Source organism: Rana temporaria, chromosome 9 (genome assembly GCF_905171775.1).
Source record: "Rana temporaria chromosome 9, aRanTem1.1, whole genome shotgun sequence".
Classification (NCBI taxonomy): Eukaryota; Metazoa; Chordata; class Amphibia; order Anura; family Ranidae; genus Rana; species Rana temporaria.
In genome coordinates, this window is record NC_053497.1 from 69713989 (window position 1) to 69735251 (window position 21263).

The 21263-nt window shown below is 42.3% G+C and overlaps 1 protein-coding gene across 1 annotated transcript in view; it reads left to right on the forward strand.

Moving 5' to 3' along the window:
* LOC120913635 (integrator complex subunit 6-like) overlaps positions 1–10532 on the forward strand; it is a 146498-nt gene extending 135966 nt beyond the window's left edge. The window contains 3 exon segments of the mRNA XM_040323736.1: positions 1086–1463; positions 7986–8079; positions 9449–10532. Of these exon segments, the coding sequence (XP_040179670.1) occupies positions 1086–1463; positions 7986–8079; positions 9449–9548 (572 nt within the window). The 3' untranslated portion in view covers positions 9549–10532.
* The last annotated feature ends 10731 nt before the right edge of the window (positions 10533–21263 follow it).

Genomic DNA, 21263 nt, shown 5'->3' on the forward strand with positions numbered 1-21263 from the left:
CTTTAGCCAAGGATCCCCGCTGCGCATGCGCCGCTGCAATCAGCGGCACATTGCGAGGGGAATATCTCCTAAACCGTACAGGTTTAGGAGATATTCTTTATACCTACAGGTAAGCCTTATTATAGGCTTACCTGTAGGTAAAAGTGGTAGTAAAGAGTTTACTACCACTTTAAGTTAGAGCTTCACAGATTTAAAAAGTTATTTAACCGCTTGCCGACTGCCTAACTGGGAAAATAAGTTTGACGTTTAATACTGGGGTTATGGTTGCAGCTAGATGCCATAACCCTGGTATTTTCTTTTCCCTCAGATGCTAAACTTTCAGATAAGTAATTTACCCCCCCCCCCCCACCTTCGCCGCTTCACAGTGGTTCCTGTACTTACATTACGATCGAGCCTGGAAACCATCCAGCGCCGGTGGCCTGCCATAAACAGAGGCGATGGCAAGATGGCCACCCTCCATATCTATGTCCCTGGAGGCAGAGGAGAGATTTGGGGTCTTTTCAGACCCCCAGATCTCTCCATAAAGAGGATCCGTCATGCTGCATTTTAGCAGGGGGTGTTTACATTCCTTGCCATAGCAATAAAAGTGATAAACAATGTTTTAAATGGTCAATGTAAAAATGTAATGGAAACGTTTTAAGCGTCTCGTGTGCTCGTGGGCAGTAGTGAATGCATACGTCACCCACATATGTAAACTGTGTTCGCACCACAGATATCTAAGCGAGAGCAATAATTCTAGTACTAGACCTCCTCTGTAACTCTGGTAACCTGTAGAAATTTTTAAAGCTACTATGGAGATTTTTAAGTACCAGACTTTTGGCACCATTTTACGAGCTTGTGCAATTTTAAAGCATGACACGTGTTTGGTATCTTTACTCGGCGTAGCCTCATCTTTCATAATATACAAAAAAATTGGGGTATATATTATGTTTTATTTTTATAGTATTGGTAGCTATGGAAAAATAAACGGTCCTATATTTAACATTGGGCAATATTAAATTATGTTTAAAGATCTTTAATTTTATATCAAGCCTGTGATATGTTTCACTTAAAGCCTTCTGTTTACAAAATGTTGTGTTTTCCAGATGCCAATAATACAGTAACTTCAGAAAGTAATGAAGAGAAGACCAGCAATGGTCAGGTGATAGAAAAACAAATAGACAGACTGTCTCCACTTATTGCCCCAGCTGCGCTAGGTGATGATGATTTGAACAACTTTGATTCTGTTACTGATGAACTAAATTGCTTGGACGAGGATAATTTAGACCACAAGCCTGTTAATAACGCACTTATAAAGGCACCCCTGGATGACTACACACCTCTAGAGGATTCTCCAGTGACTCGGGAATGCATTTCTGCAATATTTGTGCCAAATTCCCTGAAGGAAGCACAAAGTACAATGAACGGGTCAAATGCAGATATTAAGATCAGGGTCATGAAAGAAGTTCGGAAGCCGGGAAGAAGTAAGTAAAAAATGATCTAATCTTATCGGTGTTTTTGTATAGTGTTTTTGTATAGTGTTTGTATATAGTTTTGCAGTTTTAATTATGTACATAAGGGCAGCTATTATTTGTGCAATTTGTATGCAGACTTTGCTTCCTACTTAGTAGTGCTGCAAAGTAACTGTGCTTACTAATCCTCTTTTAGTGCAAGTCCACCAAACTGGTCTGTGTGACTGAAAACAATGCACACTTTATGTGGCTGAGATTCCCTCCAGCAATGCTATTGTGTTCTGTCGGCGGAGAGCCCTCCCTGCTGGCAGAACACGATTAGTGGTGTTTGGATATAGCCAGCAGCACTAACCACTTGGGATAAATCCGACAGGCTGGTTGTATATGTCAATCAATAGATCGACATGTGTACAACCAAGGTGCGCCATACTTGGATCAAGATATTTCCCAGTTCAGCAGAGACCAGAACAGAATTTCAATCCATGTATGGCCAGCTTAAGAAGTCATAACAGACTAGCATTTTTGTGGTAGAGATTAAGCACTTTTACCAACAACTAGCAATTTAATAGTTGGAGTTCTGGTGATTTGTTACTCCTAAAGTTTAAACTATTTGACTTCATCAGGTTTGTGTGCTCTGAAATAGTGATTGGTGTCTAAGCCATAGAAGTAAAAGCAGAATGATTGCTGCAGACAAGCTAGTCACTGACATGATGTGAGGCTGCTGCTCAAAATCAACCGCTGAGCAACAGAAAATAAATAATTTCCATAGTGGAAAATCACTTAAAATAATGCTGCAAATAAATCGCACATCTGACATGGCCCTTAGTCAGGGAACATGATATATAGATAACTAGAGTAAGAGTTTACATATTGGTATACATAATTCTGGATGTTAAAAGGCATTGTTGTAAAATAGTACATTGTTTTGAAAGGGCTGCCAATGCACCGCAGTAGACCTTTTTACCTGCAGTTTTCTCAAAGCAGCACACCACAATGTTCTTATAGTTCTTATCTATGCATTGTGGTGTGCTGGCAATGCACAGTGGAGTTCACTTTATGCAATACCGTGCAGCGCTGATCACGTGTGCAATGCTTTACAGCCTAAAAAGAAATCATAATAAATGCACTTTTTTTTTTTTACCTGCAAAAAATTGGATATTTATCAATATTGTGACCAGCAAGGCAGTGCTAAACAGGAGTAGTAAGACAGAATATTCCACAGATTTATTACAAAGTTACAGCTTGAATGATAAATTCCTATTTTGGCTGCTATAAAGTCTCACTGTGACCAAATGAAACCTGACCCTGACGACTTAATTGTGCATCTATTTAGTACTACTTCTTCAGTAATCTGTTGCAGACTTTGCAAACCTAGTTGGCTTTCCAGGAATTCAGACGCACAGATTGCAAATACTGTAAAGATGTCTGAGACTTCGAGGCAGCCTGATTTGCATCCGATTGTGTGACCGATGTATTACAACTTGGATCATAAATCCCTTCATCTGCTTCTCCGTAGCACTGTGATGGAATGACACATGGCTCCGACTACCACAGCCACATGGGGCTGAAAATCACTACCCTGATTTGCATACAACTGTGCCAATAATTTGCTTGATAAATGTTTCCCAGGAATTTTAAAATAAATTAAATTTCGACTCCGTGGAAAAGAAACATACTTAACTTTTTTTTATATATTTGTTTCAAAAGAAAGAAAATACATGTGTACCATAGTCACCACATTATACAGGATATTAAGTCCGCCACGATGGGTATCATCCAACACCTGAATAGTCATAAACAATATGTATATGCTTCCCAGCTTGTATATGGACAGGAAATGTCCTAAATTAAAACCTGTGTGGCTTAAGCCCATAAAAATATGTGACAGGTGGAAACCAAAATTATAAACTGTGGTGTCTTTTATGATAGTTCAGCATTCCTAAAAAAAAATCCCATCGGTAGACAAGTCTGTATTAGTGGTGAGAGATACAAGGTAAAGAATGGGGGTAAAAAGTCAGAAAGAGGTGTGTTAGGAGAGGGTAGAACAGGGAAGAGATCAGGATAATGGGGAGGTGGAGGGGTGTGTGTTTGTGTGTGTGTGTCCAGTGGGGCGCCAGACCAAGTCAGATCAAATAGGTCTCCTTGAGCTTATGGGGATGTTGTACGGCTGTGAGCTGTCTGAGTGAGGAACTTCTCCTGGCATCCCATTACAGCGCTGTACTCTGAACAGGTGAATTTGGTCCAACAGGAACATATATTGTGGAAGCATTTTTCCCTGACATTTGTTAATGCCACAATTCCCTCCATCTATTTTGTTTAATCTTGGCACATACTTTACTTGTAATACTACAATACATATTGATTTTTAGTTTTTGCCTACAGTCCTACTTTAAAGTAAAACTAAAGGCAAAACATTTTTTCTCAAGTTTTAGATTAAGTCAGCTTTTTATTGCCGCCTGTGCCCCTGTTTAGGAGGTTTACCATTATCACCGAAAGTAAAAGAAAATCCCAAATTTTGGGTTGTTCCCAGAACAGCAATAGAGGGTAAATCTCCCAATTGGGACTAGTTCTGGTGACAACCATGAATTCCCTCACTTCCTGTTGTGACCATGGATTCAGAAGTGAAGCGAAATCTCCGCAAACAGACACCGATGGCAAAAGAAAATAAACTCTAACCTTAACGGGTTATAATTGTCCCTTGCTCTATCCAAACATTTTTTGTACATTTATTTATGGAAAAGGGGTTCAAACATTAGAGCAGCCTTTTTCAACCAGGGTGCCTTCTGGGTTCTTCAGGGATGCCTTGGCAAAATGCTTACAAATTTCCCAGAATTTGCTTAAAAATGGTGTATAAGCCAGTGGGTGGATCAAGACTGCAGGCTTCCATTGTTCTTTACAACCTTGAGCACAGTGAATGGCAGCCGTTGGCCTCCTAACAACCAATGATGTAGTTGGTTGATCAGGAGGACATTGGGCGTCTGCACGACATCCTTGTTTGCTCCACCCCTGCCCCTCTTCATCAGCACTGGGGTCACATTAGCTGAGTGAGGGAGAAGAGAAACACTGGATTACTAGTACCAGTGTGCAAAGATGTATTTATTTTGGAAGAATAAATCATCTGTAATGTTGGGTGTCCTATGTGTGTAGATGCTGCTTTGATATGTAAAACATTTAAAAATGTTAGCCTTGACTGGAATTTTTTTTGAAAAACACTGGATTAGAGAGTACACGCCCTCATGATTAGGGTGGTTTCTTATTACAAAGACAGTTCAAGCTTTTTTATAGAAGACCGAGAGGTAGGGAAATAAAAAGATGTGTGGAAAATTAAGTACTACAGATATGGGAGGGCAATGAGAGGAGTAGGGGTAAAGCAAAGAGAGGTCTTCCATTAGTCCGATGTTGATTCTGCCTGTTCACAATGGAGGGGCGAGTGGCTTGGTTTCCAGTGCTCCACCATGCAACATCTGGGCGTATTAAACGGAAAAAAGACTGGGTCATTAGAGTCTCTAAACTTTTTGGCTATTCTCCGAACCTCCAAAAAAGGGTCTGAGTGCTGGGCAAGACCAAACAATGTAAACGTTGTTCCCTGGGGTGTATTGTTGTGGTAAATGAATATATATAGTTGCGCTAAAATCAACCTACTAATTATAAAAATAGATCAAGATGCTAATATTGAAAATGAATAACAGTGATAAAATCCAGTGATCACACAAAATATTCACAATGTAAAAACTATGTGATAAGTAAAATAAAAGAAAATTATATATAAATGTCCATAAGGTGCAAATGAACTTAGCCTGATTAATAAGCAGTCATTGCAGCAGAGCCCCTGCTGTTGCTGTGCACTCCTATTTCACAACCAGACAAGTGGAGGTTTTCAGGTACTTTTCGTAATGTTCCTATTTCAGTATTGCTTCGTGAACCGTAACTCTCATAAAGGAACCAGAAACGGATAAATCATAGCGCAATATGTTTGTAGATTATTGACTGTGTTCTGATTAATGCCAAATAACTCACATTTAGTCAGCAAAGTCAGCGCTTAGTACGATCAGATACACACTGGAGCTCTCTCAGTATCCTGGGTTTGTCACTAGGCTCCTGGTACACATTGGGCTGGATTCACGTAGATCGGCACCTTTTTTACGGCAGCGTAGCGTATTTACGCTACTCCGCCTTAAAGCGGTAGTTCACCCTCACCCACATGATTTTACCATCGAGACAGGCATTGTAGCGTGAGCTACAGTATGCCTGTCCCGATTTTTTTAACCCCGGACTCACCTTGTAATCGTACATTGTAGATTTCGGCTCCCGCGGGGAATGGGCGTGCCTATGGAGAGGGAGGATGATTGACGGCCGGCCCTGGCACGTCACTCTCCCCGAAGACAGCCGGAGTAGGTCTCGGCTCTTCACGGCGCCTGCGCACAGGCTATGCGCAGGCGCCGTGAAGAGCCAAGCCTATTTCGGCTATTTCCGGAGAAGCGTGACGCGCCAGAGCCGGCCGTCAATCATCCTCCGTCTCCATAGGCACGCCCATTCCCCGGTATCTTCGATGTACGAGTACAAGGTGAGTACGGGGGTAAAAAAATCGGGACAGGCATACTGTAGCTCGCGCTACAATGCCTGATTTTATGGTAGTAGAAAAAAAAAAATAATAATTCCGTTCATAGGGTGAACCCCCGCTTTAAGTCAGAGAGGCAAGTGCTGTATTCACAAAGCACTTGCTTCCTAACTTACGGCGGCATAGCGTAAAGGACGTATTGGTTTCGACCTGAAAGTAAATTTCGTCCAGCCCCATTCATGGACGACTTACCCAAACAACGTAAAATTTTCAAATTTCGATGCGGGAACGATGGCCATACTTAACATTGGCTAGGCCACCTAGGGGGCAGCTTTATCTTTACGCCGGGGGTACCTCTTACGGAAACAGCGTATCTTTACTGCGACGGGCAAGCGTACGTTCGTGAATGGGCGTATCTAGCCATTTACATATTCTACGCCGAAATCAACGGAAGCGTCACCTAGCGGCCAGCGGAAAAATTGCACCCTAAGATACGACGGCGCAGGCCGTCGTATCTTAGCTAGGTTTAAGTGTATCTCAGTTTGAGCATACACTTAAACTTACGACGGGCTTAGATTCCGAGTTACGTCGGCGTATCTACTGATACGCTGGCGTAACTCCTTGTGAATCAAGCCCATTGTTTTTAAACCTGTTGGTGTGGTGTGAACAAGCCCAATGCTTTCTGACTACATGTTAGGACAAAGTGGTTATGAATTTTATAACAATTTGTTTTATTTTTGTATTGGCTTATTTGAACAAACTTCGAATATATACTGTATGTGTGAACTAAATCCTTTTTTATTTTGTCTCCAAATCGAAGTACTGTATATGCACTGCTTCCAAATATGCCTTTTGTTTAGTGGAAAAAGGCTGTCTTTTTTATTTATTTATTTATTTATTTTATTTTTTTAAATCATCTATAGAGCGGGGAAGAGTTAAAAAATGTAAAGTTTTTGACAGATTTTAACTTTTTCACTGCCAGGTCCATAAGCTATACAAAAGGACCTGCAGGTGGTCAGGTCAGTATGGCATACGGACCTATTTTCTCCCTCTCCTATAAGCTTCAATGACCATAAGCTTATATCAGAATTGTTCAGCAGACTCTGCAAAGCAATTCTATAACTCAGATCGGCGGATTACAACCCATAGGCAGCTATGCCTGTGCAGTCGTTGCATCCCAATTGACATAAATGGGACTGCCTGTACGGTGGTGCATGGAACAAATGTATATCCCTGTGTGGGTAAACATGGCCCTCCATGGGTGTACACTTTAGTATGCCATATGTGAAAAAGGTGTTAGTACTAATTTAGCAGGAATTTTGTAATTTTTGTTGTGTTTATGTGCAATATTAATGATTTTAGTGATTTTTTTTACTTAAAATAGGGATATAATGAACATTTGCCTAATTATTACGGGGCCCAAAAAATCTGTAGCACTTTTTTTTAATTTTATTCTACAGGTCATGTGCTTTTTGAAAGTGTCTAGTTTGAGGGGTCTTTTTGATAGCTTCTATCAGACTTGTCACACATTAAACCAGCTGATGCCACCCGATAGTCAGCCCCCGTGTGTACAGCCCTTTATACTACATGGTTGATTGCACATTATCCTTTAGATCAGGGATCTTCAAACTACGGCCCTCCAGCTGTGGTGGAACTACACTTCCCATGAGGCATTGTAAAAATCTGACATTCACAGACATGACCAGGCATGATGGGAATTGTAGTTCCTGAACAACTGGAGGGCCATAGTTTGAAGACCCCTGCTTTAGATCTACCATCAGATTGTACAGTGTATGGTCATCTTAAGGTTAATGGTCAATAAGGATGTATGATTGTAAACAAATGGCTTATTCATAATGTGACTGAAGCCTTTTTATTGCTGTTAGCATTTTTGTAACCATTCAGTGCAGTATTTGTTGTTGTCTTTATATATTCTGAATTACTAGCAAGGTAAATCAACTTTTTTATCATTTCAGATTATGAAAAGATCTTCACTCTCCTTGAAGATGTTCAAGGATCATTTGAAGTACAAAAGAACTTTATTGAGTTCACAATCAAGGAAGCAGCAAGGTAAGAAAAGGTCTTTCAAATGTTTTTTCCATTTTCAACAGAGTCAAAAGTTTACTTATTTATATGATCTATTCATTGTATTCTTCACCATTTATTAAGAGCCCCTATACATAGAACAAGCAGTTGTATGTATGTGTGTATATATATATATATATATATATATAAAAATAATCTGCCTGCAGTTCCTCCACAACCACCGGCCTTGGTAGTAGGAAAGAGGCCCTTCTCCCAATCAACATGGGAACAAAGTGCTTTTGGGGGGGGGGGGGGGCAGACCCACGTTGAGGGTATGTGGCCAGGTAAGGTTTGGGGGGGGGGCTTGCTCGTCCGCCTCCTTTCCTGGCCTGCAAGGCTGCATGCTCGGATAAGGGTCTGGCATGGATTTGGGGGGACCCCATGCCATTTTGATTTGGGGGGACCCCATGCCATTTTTTTTTCTTTGGTGTGGGAGTTCCTGTCAATCCCATACTGTTTTTTGTTTTTGTTTTTTTCACAATTTATTATTGCCGGCAAAGTTTTGTGTGTTTTTTTTTTCCGTTTTTTTTTAACATTAGCTGTCAGGTGATTGGTGGTGCGTTGTCACTCGGACACAGTGCATCACCAATCACAGTTAAGAGCATGTGACGTATGCACTTTACCATGTGATCAGCTGTGTCCAATCACAGCTGATCAAAGTAAACTGGAAATGCTGGTTATCGGCATTCGTCTCCTCACCTTGATCGCACGTGAGGAGAGTCAATAGACGACATTCCTCAGCGGGGACAACTACACTAACAATCAGGGCACTGATTATCAGTGCTGCCTTTCAGTGGCCGTCATTGCAGCCTCATCAGCGCACACCAGTGAAGGAGAAAAATTGCTTCTTTACAAATTTTTACAACACAAACTTTTTCGTTTGTTTAGCAAAAAATTAAAAACCCAGTGGTGATTAAATGCCACCAAAAGAAAGCTCGGTCTCAAAAAAAATTAAGATTAAACTTTTTGTTTGGGTACATCGTTGCATGTCCGTGCAATTGTCATTCAAAGTGCGGCAGCACTGAAAGTTGAAAATGGCCTGGGCAGGAATGGGGTGACAGTGACCTGTAGGCAAATGTGCTTGAATGCGAGTGAGTCTTGTGTCCTGTATTGGGAACTTGGGTGCAGAGACCTAGACAGCTGAATCCCTGACAGATGCAAGAAGCAAAAGGATGATTTAGCTGCTACCACAAATGCAAAACTAATTACATCTGTTGAACATCCAAGGCTTAGGTGAAATACTTGACAATAAAATAGCGAGTGTGTGTTACACTTTCTACTTTTTGTGTTGAAGTGGTCACCTTGGAAGTTAAATGTGAAAAATTATAAAAATAACTATGTTCTTTCTCTTCAGATTTAAAAAGAGAGTGTTAATACAAAACTTGGAACGATATCTTTCTGAACTGGAGTCAAATGGTCTACTAAACATGGTAAACCACGTCAACAGCAGATAGCAGTATTTGCATACGAAAATGCGGACCAGGGATGGGTTTGCTGTCACAGAAGAAAGTAAGAGGACATGGTGACCTCCTCCAACACCTTGCATCTCAGGGCACTTTATGGCCGGAGACAGAGGACAGAGTAACAAGGTTTAAGAAGCTGATCTGGGCTTCAGGACTTGGTATGATCTATGAGGCTTGTTCTGTGTGGAGGGTGCCGCCTGCTGAGTAGGCTGAAGATAACCCTTGGTGACCCTCCAACAGGTGATGATCATACTCATTTGTCAGTTATTTTTTAATGTCGTAGACAGCACTTGATGGAGCAAGAGGCAAAACAATGCTCAAGCACAGGCTACCACCCTGGTCAAAAGCAGCCACATGATGGTTCTCCAGCTGCTAAGCTTTTAAAGGTCTAGTATGTGCAGCCCATGAAAAACTGAGTCCTTCGTAATGAAAGGGCTGCTCAGGTTGAGTATACTTGGTCTTTTGTAGTTCAATAACTGGAGAACCAGCAATTGCCCGCCTATGGTCTTATTGGTGGTCTTTTCTTGGTGCATCTTTGAGTACATGAGGTAGCTTGTCCCGTTTCCAGAATAGGCTGCCGTTTTGTATTGAGACATTAGACAGCCCTGTGACTGTATTCCCCCTATGAGTCACTAAACAAACTACCTCAGACTCTCTTCTGTTTTGTCTACAGACTTTAAGAAAGTGCACCTGAGACTCCCCAGGTCCCCGACTTCTTTCATCCTGTGGGCAGGACGGAGACTCTTCAGGTGGCCTTGCACTCGCTGTGCTTTGGAAGCACTAGAAAAGGAGAACTCCTTTTTGTGTTTTTTTTTTATGTGTACTTTTAATGTTCATAGAGGAAAAAAATATTTTGGACAGTATTGTTATTAGCTCTGTAATTTGATATTTTAACATGTATAAAGAGTTTTGGTCTTGTACATAAATATATTATAAAAAAATAAATATATAATAAAACTTTTTTTTAATAAATTCTATAAAGGCTGGTTACTTTAAAAAGTATTACTTTCCTCGTTAAATTTGTTTTATTTTTTAAAATCTAACAAAGCTTGACAAATTGAGTACATAGAAGAATGAAGGTACAATATTCAAATAGCAATAAAGCTTAACATATTGATGAAGCTGAAGGTGGCATTGTAATGTTGAGTGCAGTACATTTGTGATAGTCAATTGTTAAGCCTTTAGGACAGAGGAGATTAGGTGCTGTAATATGGTAAGATTACATCTACAAAAAAACACACTTTGTGACATCCAGCTAATTCGATACCTTTTTATGTTTGGATCAGATCTAATTAAATGGGCCAAGGGTTCAATGAGGAGTGCAAATAGGAGGGGCAAGAGAGGACATCCTTGACAGGTGCCTCTTCCAATATGGATAAGGTCCGATTTAAAACCAGCATATTTGATAAATGCATTCGGCTTGACATGTAGAGATGAAATCCACTTAAAAAAATGCAGTCCAAACCTCAGTTTTTGAAGAATATTTTGTAAGTATGGCCATGAGACAGTGTCAAAAGCTTTTCTTATATCGAGCGCTAAAAAAACATGCAGGTAGACATCTGGATTTGGCAACCTGGGCAAGTGAAGAAGCTCTTCGTATATGATCACTTGCTTGGCGCAAGGGGATAAACCCAACTTGATCTCAATGAACAAGTTTGCCAATTACTGGATTCAAGCGGGTCGTGAGTATTTTAGCTAAAAGTTTTTAATGTCAATATTAAGTGAAATAGGACAGGGGTGCCATTAAAGTTCATATGTGTGGTTGGGGCGTGACCGGATGCAGGGATCTGTGTGTGTGAGTGAGACTGTGTGAGGTGTCTCCCCTCCGCTCCTTGCTTGCTTAGTCCTGCAGTGAAGTACTTGCCGTGCCTGGGGATCTGAAGCCGCTGGGGGGGTCTGCTCAGAGGGGGACTTCTTGACTACCTTGAGAGACCCGTGTAGCTGGTGGAGGGTCGGACGGGAGGCACCCCCGAACCCCCTAGACTGAACAGTAAGTCGAAGCCGTGAACCTGCACCAGACATGGACTAGCACGAGATCTCGTGAGATTCTGTGGGCCTTTAATACACACAGACACAGGTTTTGCTGGCATGGCATTTGAATACATTACACGGAGGAGAAGTGGCCAGAAGATGTATAGGAGAGGGAAAGGAGGCATAGTGGAGCACCACAGGAGAAGCTATAGGAGACCTGGCAAGTGGCTCTAACCCCCCCTCTCCTTAATAACAGCCCTAACAAAAAAAAAATCTTAGAGCACCCACCAAGTCCAGGAAGCGAGGTGTTGAGGAGCAACCACTCCAGGAGGGATCCCAAACAACGCGCTCTGCTAAGGAGAAGAGGAACCAGGCGGCGGCCAAGCTGGAGCGCTTTGCGCACACAACATCCCAGTCTCCTGCAAAGGGGGGCCACCCACAGGCAGCAACACAAGTTAAGACCCAGGCGGGGTCCTCATCAGATAGAAAGAGCCAGGGGCCGGCGGCTTAAAATTCAACCACCATAACTGGCGCCAAAACAGTGAGTACTAAAGGGCCTGTGGGAGAAGTACTTGGAACTGTATCTGTGATGTCTGGGACTGCCACTGTGGCTGGCCCCCGTATTGGAGGAGGAGCCTACATTGAGAGATGTATTGTACGTGGTTAATGCCTGTAAGGACTCATTACTAGCCTTGATAATCCGCTAAAAAGCATTAAGGAAGAATTACTTTCAATTAGTCATGAATTTTGTAAGACTGTGGAAAGGACTACCGCTCTAGAAGATGGATTAAGCACAGTTGAGGATGACTTTTACCTGTTAAAACAAGAACTTAAAGGGTTGAAGGTACAAGCGGAAATACAGGGGGCTAAGCTCGATGAAATGGAAAATAGACTTTGCAAAAACAATGTGAGAGTGATAGGCCTCCCAGAGCGGAGTGAGGGCTTTAACCCCATAGTGTAGGGGTGGTATAGGGAAATTTTTGGGCCTACTATTATTTTCAACACTCTTTATGTTTGAAAGAGCCCACAGAGTCCCTTTTAAAGCCCTGCAGGCGGAGGGCTATCCTAGGCCGTTGTTACTGAAGCTTCTCAACTATAACGATAAGGTGGCTTTGCGTCAACAAGTGAGAGAAATGGGGGACATTATGTATAATGGGGTCAGTGTCTCATTTTATTTGCAGAAGCGTAGAGCTGAATTTTTTGGAGAAATATAAAGTTGTATATGCCTTGTTATACCCAGCCCGCTTACGGGTGATGGCACTGGGCAGAACTTTTTTCTTCAGTTCACCGGCCGATGCAGCAAAGTGGTTGGAGGAAAACCGGAAAGACTTGTAGAACTGTAGAATGGAGTGGGCATGGAGTTGTATTGACTATTTAGTTCGGGGGGGGACTGGTTTTCTACTTGGGGCTTCTGTCCCCTGTCCCCACCCCCTTTTTTTTCTCAGTCATGCAAATACCCTTTTTTTTCTGTGGGAGCCTTTTCCCTTTTCTTTCTCTCTGTCTCCCAGTCTACTGTTTTGATTTGATCACTATATCACTATATGATCACTGGTCATCATAAAAATGTTGTTTAAATAGATGGGAGGGGAGACACACTTTTTGATTGGGTGTGATAGATGCATGTAAGAATGGGAGCAAGAGAGCACATGGGGCTCCCACATTGGTTATATTTTACACTAAAATTGCTAACGACACTGGTTTGGAATGCGAAGAGAGAATGGTGGGAGAAGTATGGAAAGGTCACAGGTGAAGCCCTTAGGGTAGGCCCAACTGGGCAGAGGTGGGGAGGCATGGAAGTAAGAGTGGCGGTTGGAGGAGGGGGTAGGGTGGGGGTATAAAAGTATGCACCACAAGTATTAAGGCAGATGGCAGGAATAGATAGAAGTGTGGGAGATTAGAGGAGGAAGGGAGACATGGATTGGAGGAAATATTTAGGGTGGAGGGAAGGGAGCGGAACTATTGGACTGCTTTTTTTTCTGTGTTTTCCTTTTTATTATCTACTCAGATATTTTTCCATGCCGGATAAAAGACGGGTCAGTATAAGTTTTTTTGAATGTTCGAGTCCTAGGGGACCCAACTAAGTGTCCATTCCTACTGTCTGCACTGGAGGGGAGTAGGAATGGACTGCTCTGCTTGCAGGAGATGCATTTGACCAGTGTTACTGTGCCACAAATTCGCAATCGGAAGTTCCAATACCATTCTGTTTATTCTTCCTATTGAAGGAGGGGTCAGCATAATGGTTGGGAGAGGAGTGGCGTTCTCCTGCAGGGAGAGTTGTATCTATGAACAGGGCCAGTATATATTTTTTGTTCTGCTCGATTGAGAACAGGCTATATGTGCTGGCAAATATTTGCCCCCCTCCCCCCCCATTTAAACTTGAGGTCCTGTATAGATTGTTGGAGTTTGCATCGGATAAAGTAGGAATTCCATTAATAGTTGTGGGAGACTTCAATTACGTTTTAGATAAGACCCTAGATAGATTCCCACCATGGAATTGCCTCAATACAACAGGATAGGGTCGACTATCTTAATTCTTAGAGGAAACGGTATTGAGCGATATATGCCGAATCCGCAACCCGCAGGAACGGCAGTACTCATGCTTTTCTAGCACTTACCTCACCCTTTCTAGAATAGATATGGCTCTAGGTAATAGGGAAGCAACATTGTTGGTAAGGAGCATAGAATATGGCCCAAGAGAAGTCTCGGACCACTCCCCGCTGTAACAGGCGCTCCGTGCGCCTGTTACTTCTAGTGGCTGGCGCTTTCGGCGCAGTAGTGCGTTCCGTGCTGGAATGCATACAGCGCTCGCGCGATGACGTCACCGCCCGGCGCCGAGTGCGTTCCAGCTTTGAATGTGGAAGTGCGCAGCTATCAAGGGCGGTTTCTTCAATTCAGTACTGATGCATGGCAGCTGTTCTTGTCTATAAAGGCATTCATTTGAAATAGGAACTTTGTTCTATTATTGTGAGCCGTTCCAGCCACGCTACAAAGGAGGCACCAATATGGCCAGCTAGCAACAGATCCTCCCTGCGTCCAGGCTGCCCATGCTGCAACACCGCTCCAGGCAACAACTACTACTTTAGTGGTAGAGTCCAATAGTGCAGCGCTCCAGTGAATAAAAAAAATATTTATAATAATAATGTGAATATATAAGTCCAAATAAGTATGATCATCAATGAAGTTGAAATGAAGGACCTCCACCAAGGCTTCAGTGTGCAGACAAGGAAACACACCACACCACCGTGCAATCAGTCTGCTTACCAGAAAGACATCATCATGGGCATATAAATCAAATGATGCAAAGGTCAGTGGCAGTCCCACTCCAGACAGGATGTATGGGTGAAAATGATGGTCCACAAACGGCGTCAATGGTAAAGAACGTCCAGAACTCACAAGGACCCAAAAGTGTATATTGCGTTCATCAGCAGGAGTATACCCAAAAATGCAGAGAGGAAATATATTTGCCGACTCGCAAGGTAATGGAATTCAACCCACTAATGAGAGGCCCGAATGTCTTACTTCACTTGCCTCTCCAACACTTGTCATAACAGTTTTGGACAAAAAATATCTTTTGATATAAATTTTCCTGATGTATTTTTGTACATCAATGAAGGCCATCGTATTAATTTACTTAAAGCGGGGGTTCACCCTATAAAAAAAACAAAAACATTTTTTTTCTTCTAGCATAAAATTCGGCATAGTAGCGCGAGCTACAGTATGCCTGTCTTAATTTTTTTATCCCCGTACTCACTGTTATATCGTACATAGAAGATTCCGACTGCCCACGGGGAATGGGCGTTCCAATCCAGACAGAAGGTGATTGACGGCCGGCTCTGGCGCGTCACGCTTCTCCGGAAATAGCCGAAATAGGCTTGGCTCTTCACGGCGCCTGCGCATAGTCTGTGCGCAGGCGCCGTGAAGAGCCGAGACCTACTCCGGCTGTCTTCGGGGAGCGTGACGTGCCAGAGCCGGCCGTCAATCACCCTCCCTCTTGAAAGGAACGCCCATTCCCCGCGGGCAATCAGAATCTTCTATGTACGATATAACAGTGAGTACGGGGATAAAAAAATTAAGACAGGCATACTGTAGCTCGCGCTACTATGCCGAATTTTATGCTAAAAAGTTGTTCTGCAGGGTGAAACACTGCTTTAATAAAAAGTAGAAAGATTTTTTAGCTACTAGAAAACCCATTATGTATTTTTTACCTAAGGTACATAAGAGTTTAACCAACCCTCCAGGGAGACCCATCATTAGTGGGTTGGATTCCATTACCTCGCGAGTCTGCAAATATATTGATGGCTTTTTGCAGCCCTTGGTGTCTGCTACTCCGTCATATGTTAAAGACTCAGCACAAGTAATCCGTAGTTTTGAGGGTATGGTGTGGAAGGAGAATTACATCATGGCCACTGCTGATGTGGCCCCCTTGTACACCATCATCTCTCACAGACACGGATTAGAGGCGGTGTAATTTTTTCTCAAAAGGGATTCCGATTTGATTCTCTCCCAACAGGAGTTAATTTTGGATTTATTAAAATATGCGATGATCCACAATTATTTCTGGTTTGGAGGGGTTCACTATCTGCAAAACAGAGGGGTTGCAATGGGCGCAAAATTTGCGCCCAGTATGGCCAATTTATTTATTGCCTTTGTTCCGCCCACCGGACAAGACGTTGGAACGCATTGGTTCCTTTTTCAGGCTTTTCCCATTAGCGCGCATGCGCGAGTGCGTCATTCATCACCTCGGAAGTAGTGATTGCTGGGTCCTCCTCATTCCCTGACTTTTGTGTACACTTCCTGACCATTCACTAGTACGATCGCACTGGGCATGTGCGAGCAGGAGTGTTTGATGTCGGAAATTGTGCACAGCTGCTTTTGCTGCCATGTGGGCCTATCATGGGCCCGGATAGCTTCTGAACATTTGTATTTATTTGGGCATTCTTGTATCTTCGGCCACGCCTCTGATGATATCCACATAGGATGAAACATGTTAGGCTGGCCGATACAAGTACGCTATGAGCTGCGGAGTTCTTATGTGTTTTGATGCCTGTTTGTTCCTGTAAGTACCATACAATAAACTGCGTGTTGCTTTTACCTACTGGCTTCACTATTGCTGTTTCCTCTCTGCATTTTTGGTTATACTCCTGCTGATGAACGCAATATACACTTTTGGGTCCTTGTAAGTTCTGGACGTTCTTTACCATTGACGCTGTTTGTGGACCATCATTTTTCACCCATACATCCTGTCTGGAGTGGGACTGCCACTGACCTTTTCATCATTTGATTTATATGCCCATCATGATGTCTTTCTGGTAAGCAGACTGATTGCACGGTGGTGTGGTGTGTTTCCTTGTCTACACACTAAAGCCTTGGTGGAGGTCCTTTATTTCAACTTCATTGATGATCATACTTATTTGGAATTATATATTCACATTATTATTATTATAACAATTTTTTTATTCACTGGAGCGCTGCACTATTGGACTCCTATTATTTTTGTTTGCTTTATCTACAAACTGTGCTAGCTGCTTTGTACTAATACTATTGTGTTTCTAAGTTAGCGCAGATATCTGTTCACCCTGTTTTTTTTACTACTTTAGTGCTATTGCACCTACTACAACCTTGAGGCCTTTGCTGAACACCTTACATCACGGATCCTCTATCTCCTGCATGGAAGTCTACAAACGGTTAAGTAGCCATTGTATCACTTGTAGTCCTATAAGAAGATCTACTGCTAGTTTTCCATCTAATATATCTGTGTTACTAAATCTGCCGTGTGGATATTAACATACTATTTGGGAGATACTGCTGTGCTAAGGACTGTTTGCTAAGGAGTACCTTAAAGCGTCAGCTACCCTCAAAATTACTAGAGCTATATTGCCTCTTTTATGCAACTACTATTACATCTGCAATAGTTACCTCATGTATGTAATTACTATTACCTTGGCTATATTGCTTTTTACCTTAGTCGCCTAATGCCCGTTCACCAGAGCTGTTACACCCGCTGATGCTGACAATAAATATCGGGAATAAAGTCCACCCAAGAGAATGGAAAATCAGTCCTTATTGGCTGGAACTGATAAATGACCCCGGAGAAGTGGTGACTGGATTAAATTAATTTGGCCAAATTAATGTGGGCATGGTGTCGGCTGGAGTGGTTTGGGACTCCTTGAAGGCCTATCTTAGAGGCCTTCTGATCCAACAGTTACAAGGACCAATGGGAAAGGGACATTGGGAACGAGACAATGCAGGCAGAGAGGCGATATGTCGAAGATCCAACCCCAGATAGACAAAGGGAATGGCTGAATAAACAGCAAGCTTATAAAATGGCCATTACAAGGGGTATAGAGAACAAGCCAATATTCCAGAGACGGTGTCCTTTTGGAGAAGGAGAGAGAGTGGGTCGTATGCTGTCGCTCTTGATTAGATCCAATACCCCCCTCCACTGTCTCGGCAGTTAGGACATAGAGTGGAGAGATCTCTACAGAAATAATGTACACATTTAATATGAATATTACTCGTCTCTTTATAAATCCAACAGAGGGGCTGGGAGTGAAAGGAGGGATGGTTTTCTTCAGGGAATAACAAAAGGACAGAATGGACATGGAGGCACTGTCCAACCAAAAGTCGCCGGGCCCGGACGGGCTCCCAATAGAAATATACAAATGTTATGGTGAAATATTTCTCCCAGAATTTCTAAAGACACTGAGGTGGACATTAATTAATGGGAGACTTCCCACCTCGATGTCGGAAGCTACCATCACAGTGATATACAAGGAGGGGGAAGAATCAATTGGATGTATCCTCTTACAGCCCAATATCACTGTTATGTACCAATGTATAAATTCTAGTCAAAGTGCTAGCAACCCATCTAAATGGATGTATTCAAAACCTTATACACTGTGACCAGTCGGGCTTCATTCCCAATAGGTCAACTAGTATTAACATCAGAAGAGTCTTTATAAATATGCAGATTCCAACAGACAATGAAGGCTCTAGGGCGGTATTGGCCTTGGATGCCGCTAAGGCTTTTGATAGCCTGGAATGGGACTATGTATGGAGCGTGCTAGAGAGATTTGGGTTTGACCCCTCCTTTATTAATTGGGTGAAATTATTATATACTGAACCAAGAGGGAAAATAAAAATTAATATTGAACATTCAGAGCTGTTTCAGTTGGAAAGAGGGACTAGACAGGGCTGTCCTCTGTCCCCCTTGCTGTTAGCCCTTAGGATGGAACCACTAGCAATTATGACCAGATCAATGTTAGGTATACAGGGGTTCCGAAGGCAGGCAGGGGAGGACAGGATAGCACTATACGCGGACGATGTCTACTATACCCCTAAAAAAATGTTCGAACTTGGGTGGAGACATGATGATAAGTGTCCTAGGTGCAAGGCGATAGATGATTTTCCTCAAATGGTGTGGAAATGCCCAAGGCTATTTAGATATTGGGTGAAGATAATAGATAGGATAAATGAAACCTTCAGGACCACATTGGAGCCGGCAGCCAAGACATGCCTGCTCGCGAGTATGGAGGAATGTAGAGTCCCGGCTGGCACTATTGAAGTGGTATTGAGGTGCCCTTTTCAGGCGAGGAAATTAATTGCACAGAAATGGCAGGCACAGACCCCCCCCCCACAGTGAGAAATTGGGTTGAGACCATAAACGCAATAGTCTGGAGTGAAAGAGTGATATTTGTCAGGCGTAGCAATTACGTGAAGTTTGTGAGGATGTGGAAACCTTGGCTGGATGATATAGTGGGTGTCCACTATAAGGGGATGATGGGGAGCGGACGGGAGTTTCTCCCTTGCTCCTTGCCACCCCCTGCTCATACTCCTCTTTTGCATAGGACCTCGGATGTTCTCTGGGCAGGGATGTTTATTAATTTTTAAAGCCTTAATAGCCGCAATGACTTCTATTGCAGAGATGGGACACTCAAATCGTTCATGGTGGCTTTGTGAGAGTGTTAGAAGGTTGATTTAGGAAAAAGGGCAATCGGCAGCAGCGTGATCAAAATTATGGTTGGGCAAATATAATTTAGCAAGATTTGAGTGGAATGTGTGTAAAATTTTGACAGGGTTACTTGTGTACAAATCACGGTTTAGTTTGTCACACAGATGTCGTAGCTTTTTGCAGTGAGTGTAAGGTTCAAGCTAATAGGGATATCTGGTTTGTTTGCTTTGAGGCAATAAAGGTGGTGTGATTTACGTATTAATTTATCTTCATTACTAGTAAAAAAAAAAAAGGGGAAATGTGTATAATTGGTTTGCGCAAAAGTTATAGCGGCTACAAAATAGGGGATAGAATTGTTTTTTTTTTTTTTTTTATAACTAGTAATGGCGGTTATCTGTGATTTTTTGTTAAATATTTATGCCACCTGTACAACGTTTAGGGCTTTATATCTTTTTCTCAGCTACATTTAGACTTTGATCTACCAAGATTGTACCAATTACTACCAGCTCAGGCACGCTATTCGTGCCCAGTTTGGCTCCCTGGATGATCCCACTGACCTGCCCCCCGTTGAAAAAACTGCTCAGACAGCCAGATCTCACTAAACTTGTCTCCACCTAATGCAGCCCATATGACTGACTTTAACCCCAGGTTTCACAAAGCTCAGGTAAAATGGACCTCTCTGGTAGATGAGGACTGGTCAGAATTTAGTGATACGTATAAAAACCTCTATTATTGTTTCCCAGGACTGCATCATACAGGTCAAAAATTTTCAACAAACCCACCTCACTCCGGCTAGGTTACACAAGATGGTTCTCCTACCCTCGGCTGCCTGTTTCCGCGGCTGTGGCCAAAAGGCCGAATTCTTACACTGCTTCTGGTCATGCCTGGTGGTCCGGGACTTCTGGGAAGAAGTGGGTGCCTTCATCTCATCAGCGCTAGGCCTCCCAAACATAATCCACCTTAAGAACTGCCCATTAGGCATTTTTGGCAAATTACACCCATCATCACATGCCAAGAGACTACTCTGTTAAAAAAAAAAAAAAAATCTATTTTACTGTGCTGGAAGGGCACACAAACTTCTCTAGAATCCCTTTGGTTAAAACTTATTAATGACGCTATCCCACTGTATAAACTTATTTTTAAACTCTAGGAACCGAACAAAATCTTCCACAAAATTTGGGGTAAATGGTTGGCTAGTCCACTAACCCTCTTGCAGCACTGATTGTACTACTATTGCTTGACCATTGATAGGCCAGGGATCTCTGCCTGGTCATTCGCTTTGCTATATCCTGGTATTATACCTGAGCCTTTTACCACTGTGCCTACTTTATATTTTGCACCGATGTCAGTTTATTTTTCTATGTTTGAGTGTATTGCCTAACATTTATGACCAGGTGGTATTATTGTTTTTTTTTTTGTATGTTTTCTATTTGTTGGTTTGTCTTAAACCGAATAAAAATATAATAAAAAGAAGTGTTGCACCCTCAGCCGGGTGTTGGCTAAATTAAGATGTGCTTAAAAAAAATCACTTGATTGATGTGACCCATGTAAAGTTCTATATCCAATAAATCACATATGCAGAAATACATCGGATGATGGAAAATACATAATACATTTTACAGTTGGTGATAAAATGGTAATTTGTGCTCATGAAAAAAATATCAAATATATAAAAAATAAAGGCCAGTGATGGTGAGCAAATGCTTAATCTTGCTTTCGTGCGGTGTGTGACTATATGTGCTCGTTCTATATATGCACTCACAAGAAACGTCTTACCCTCCTGG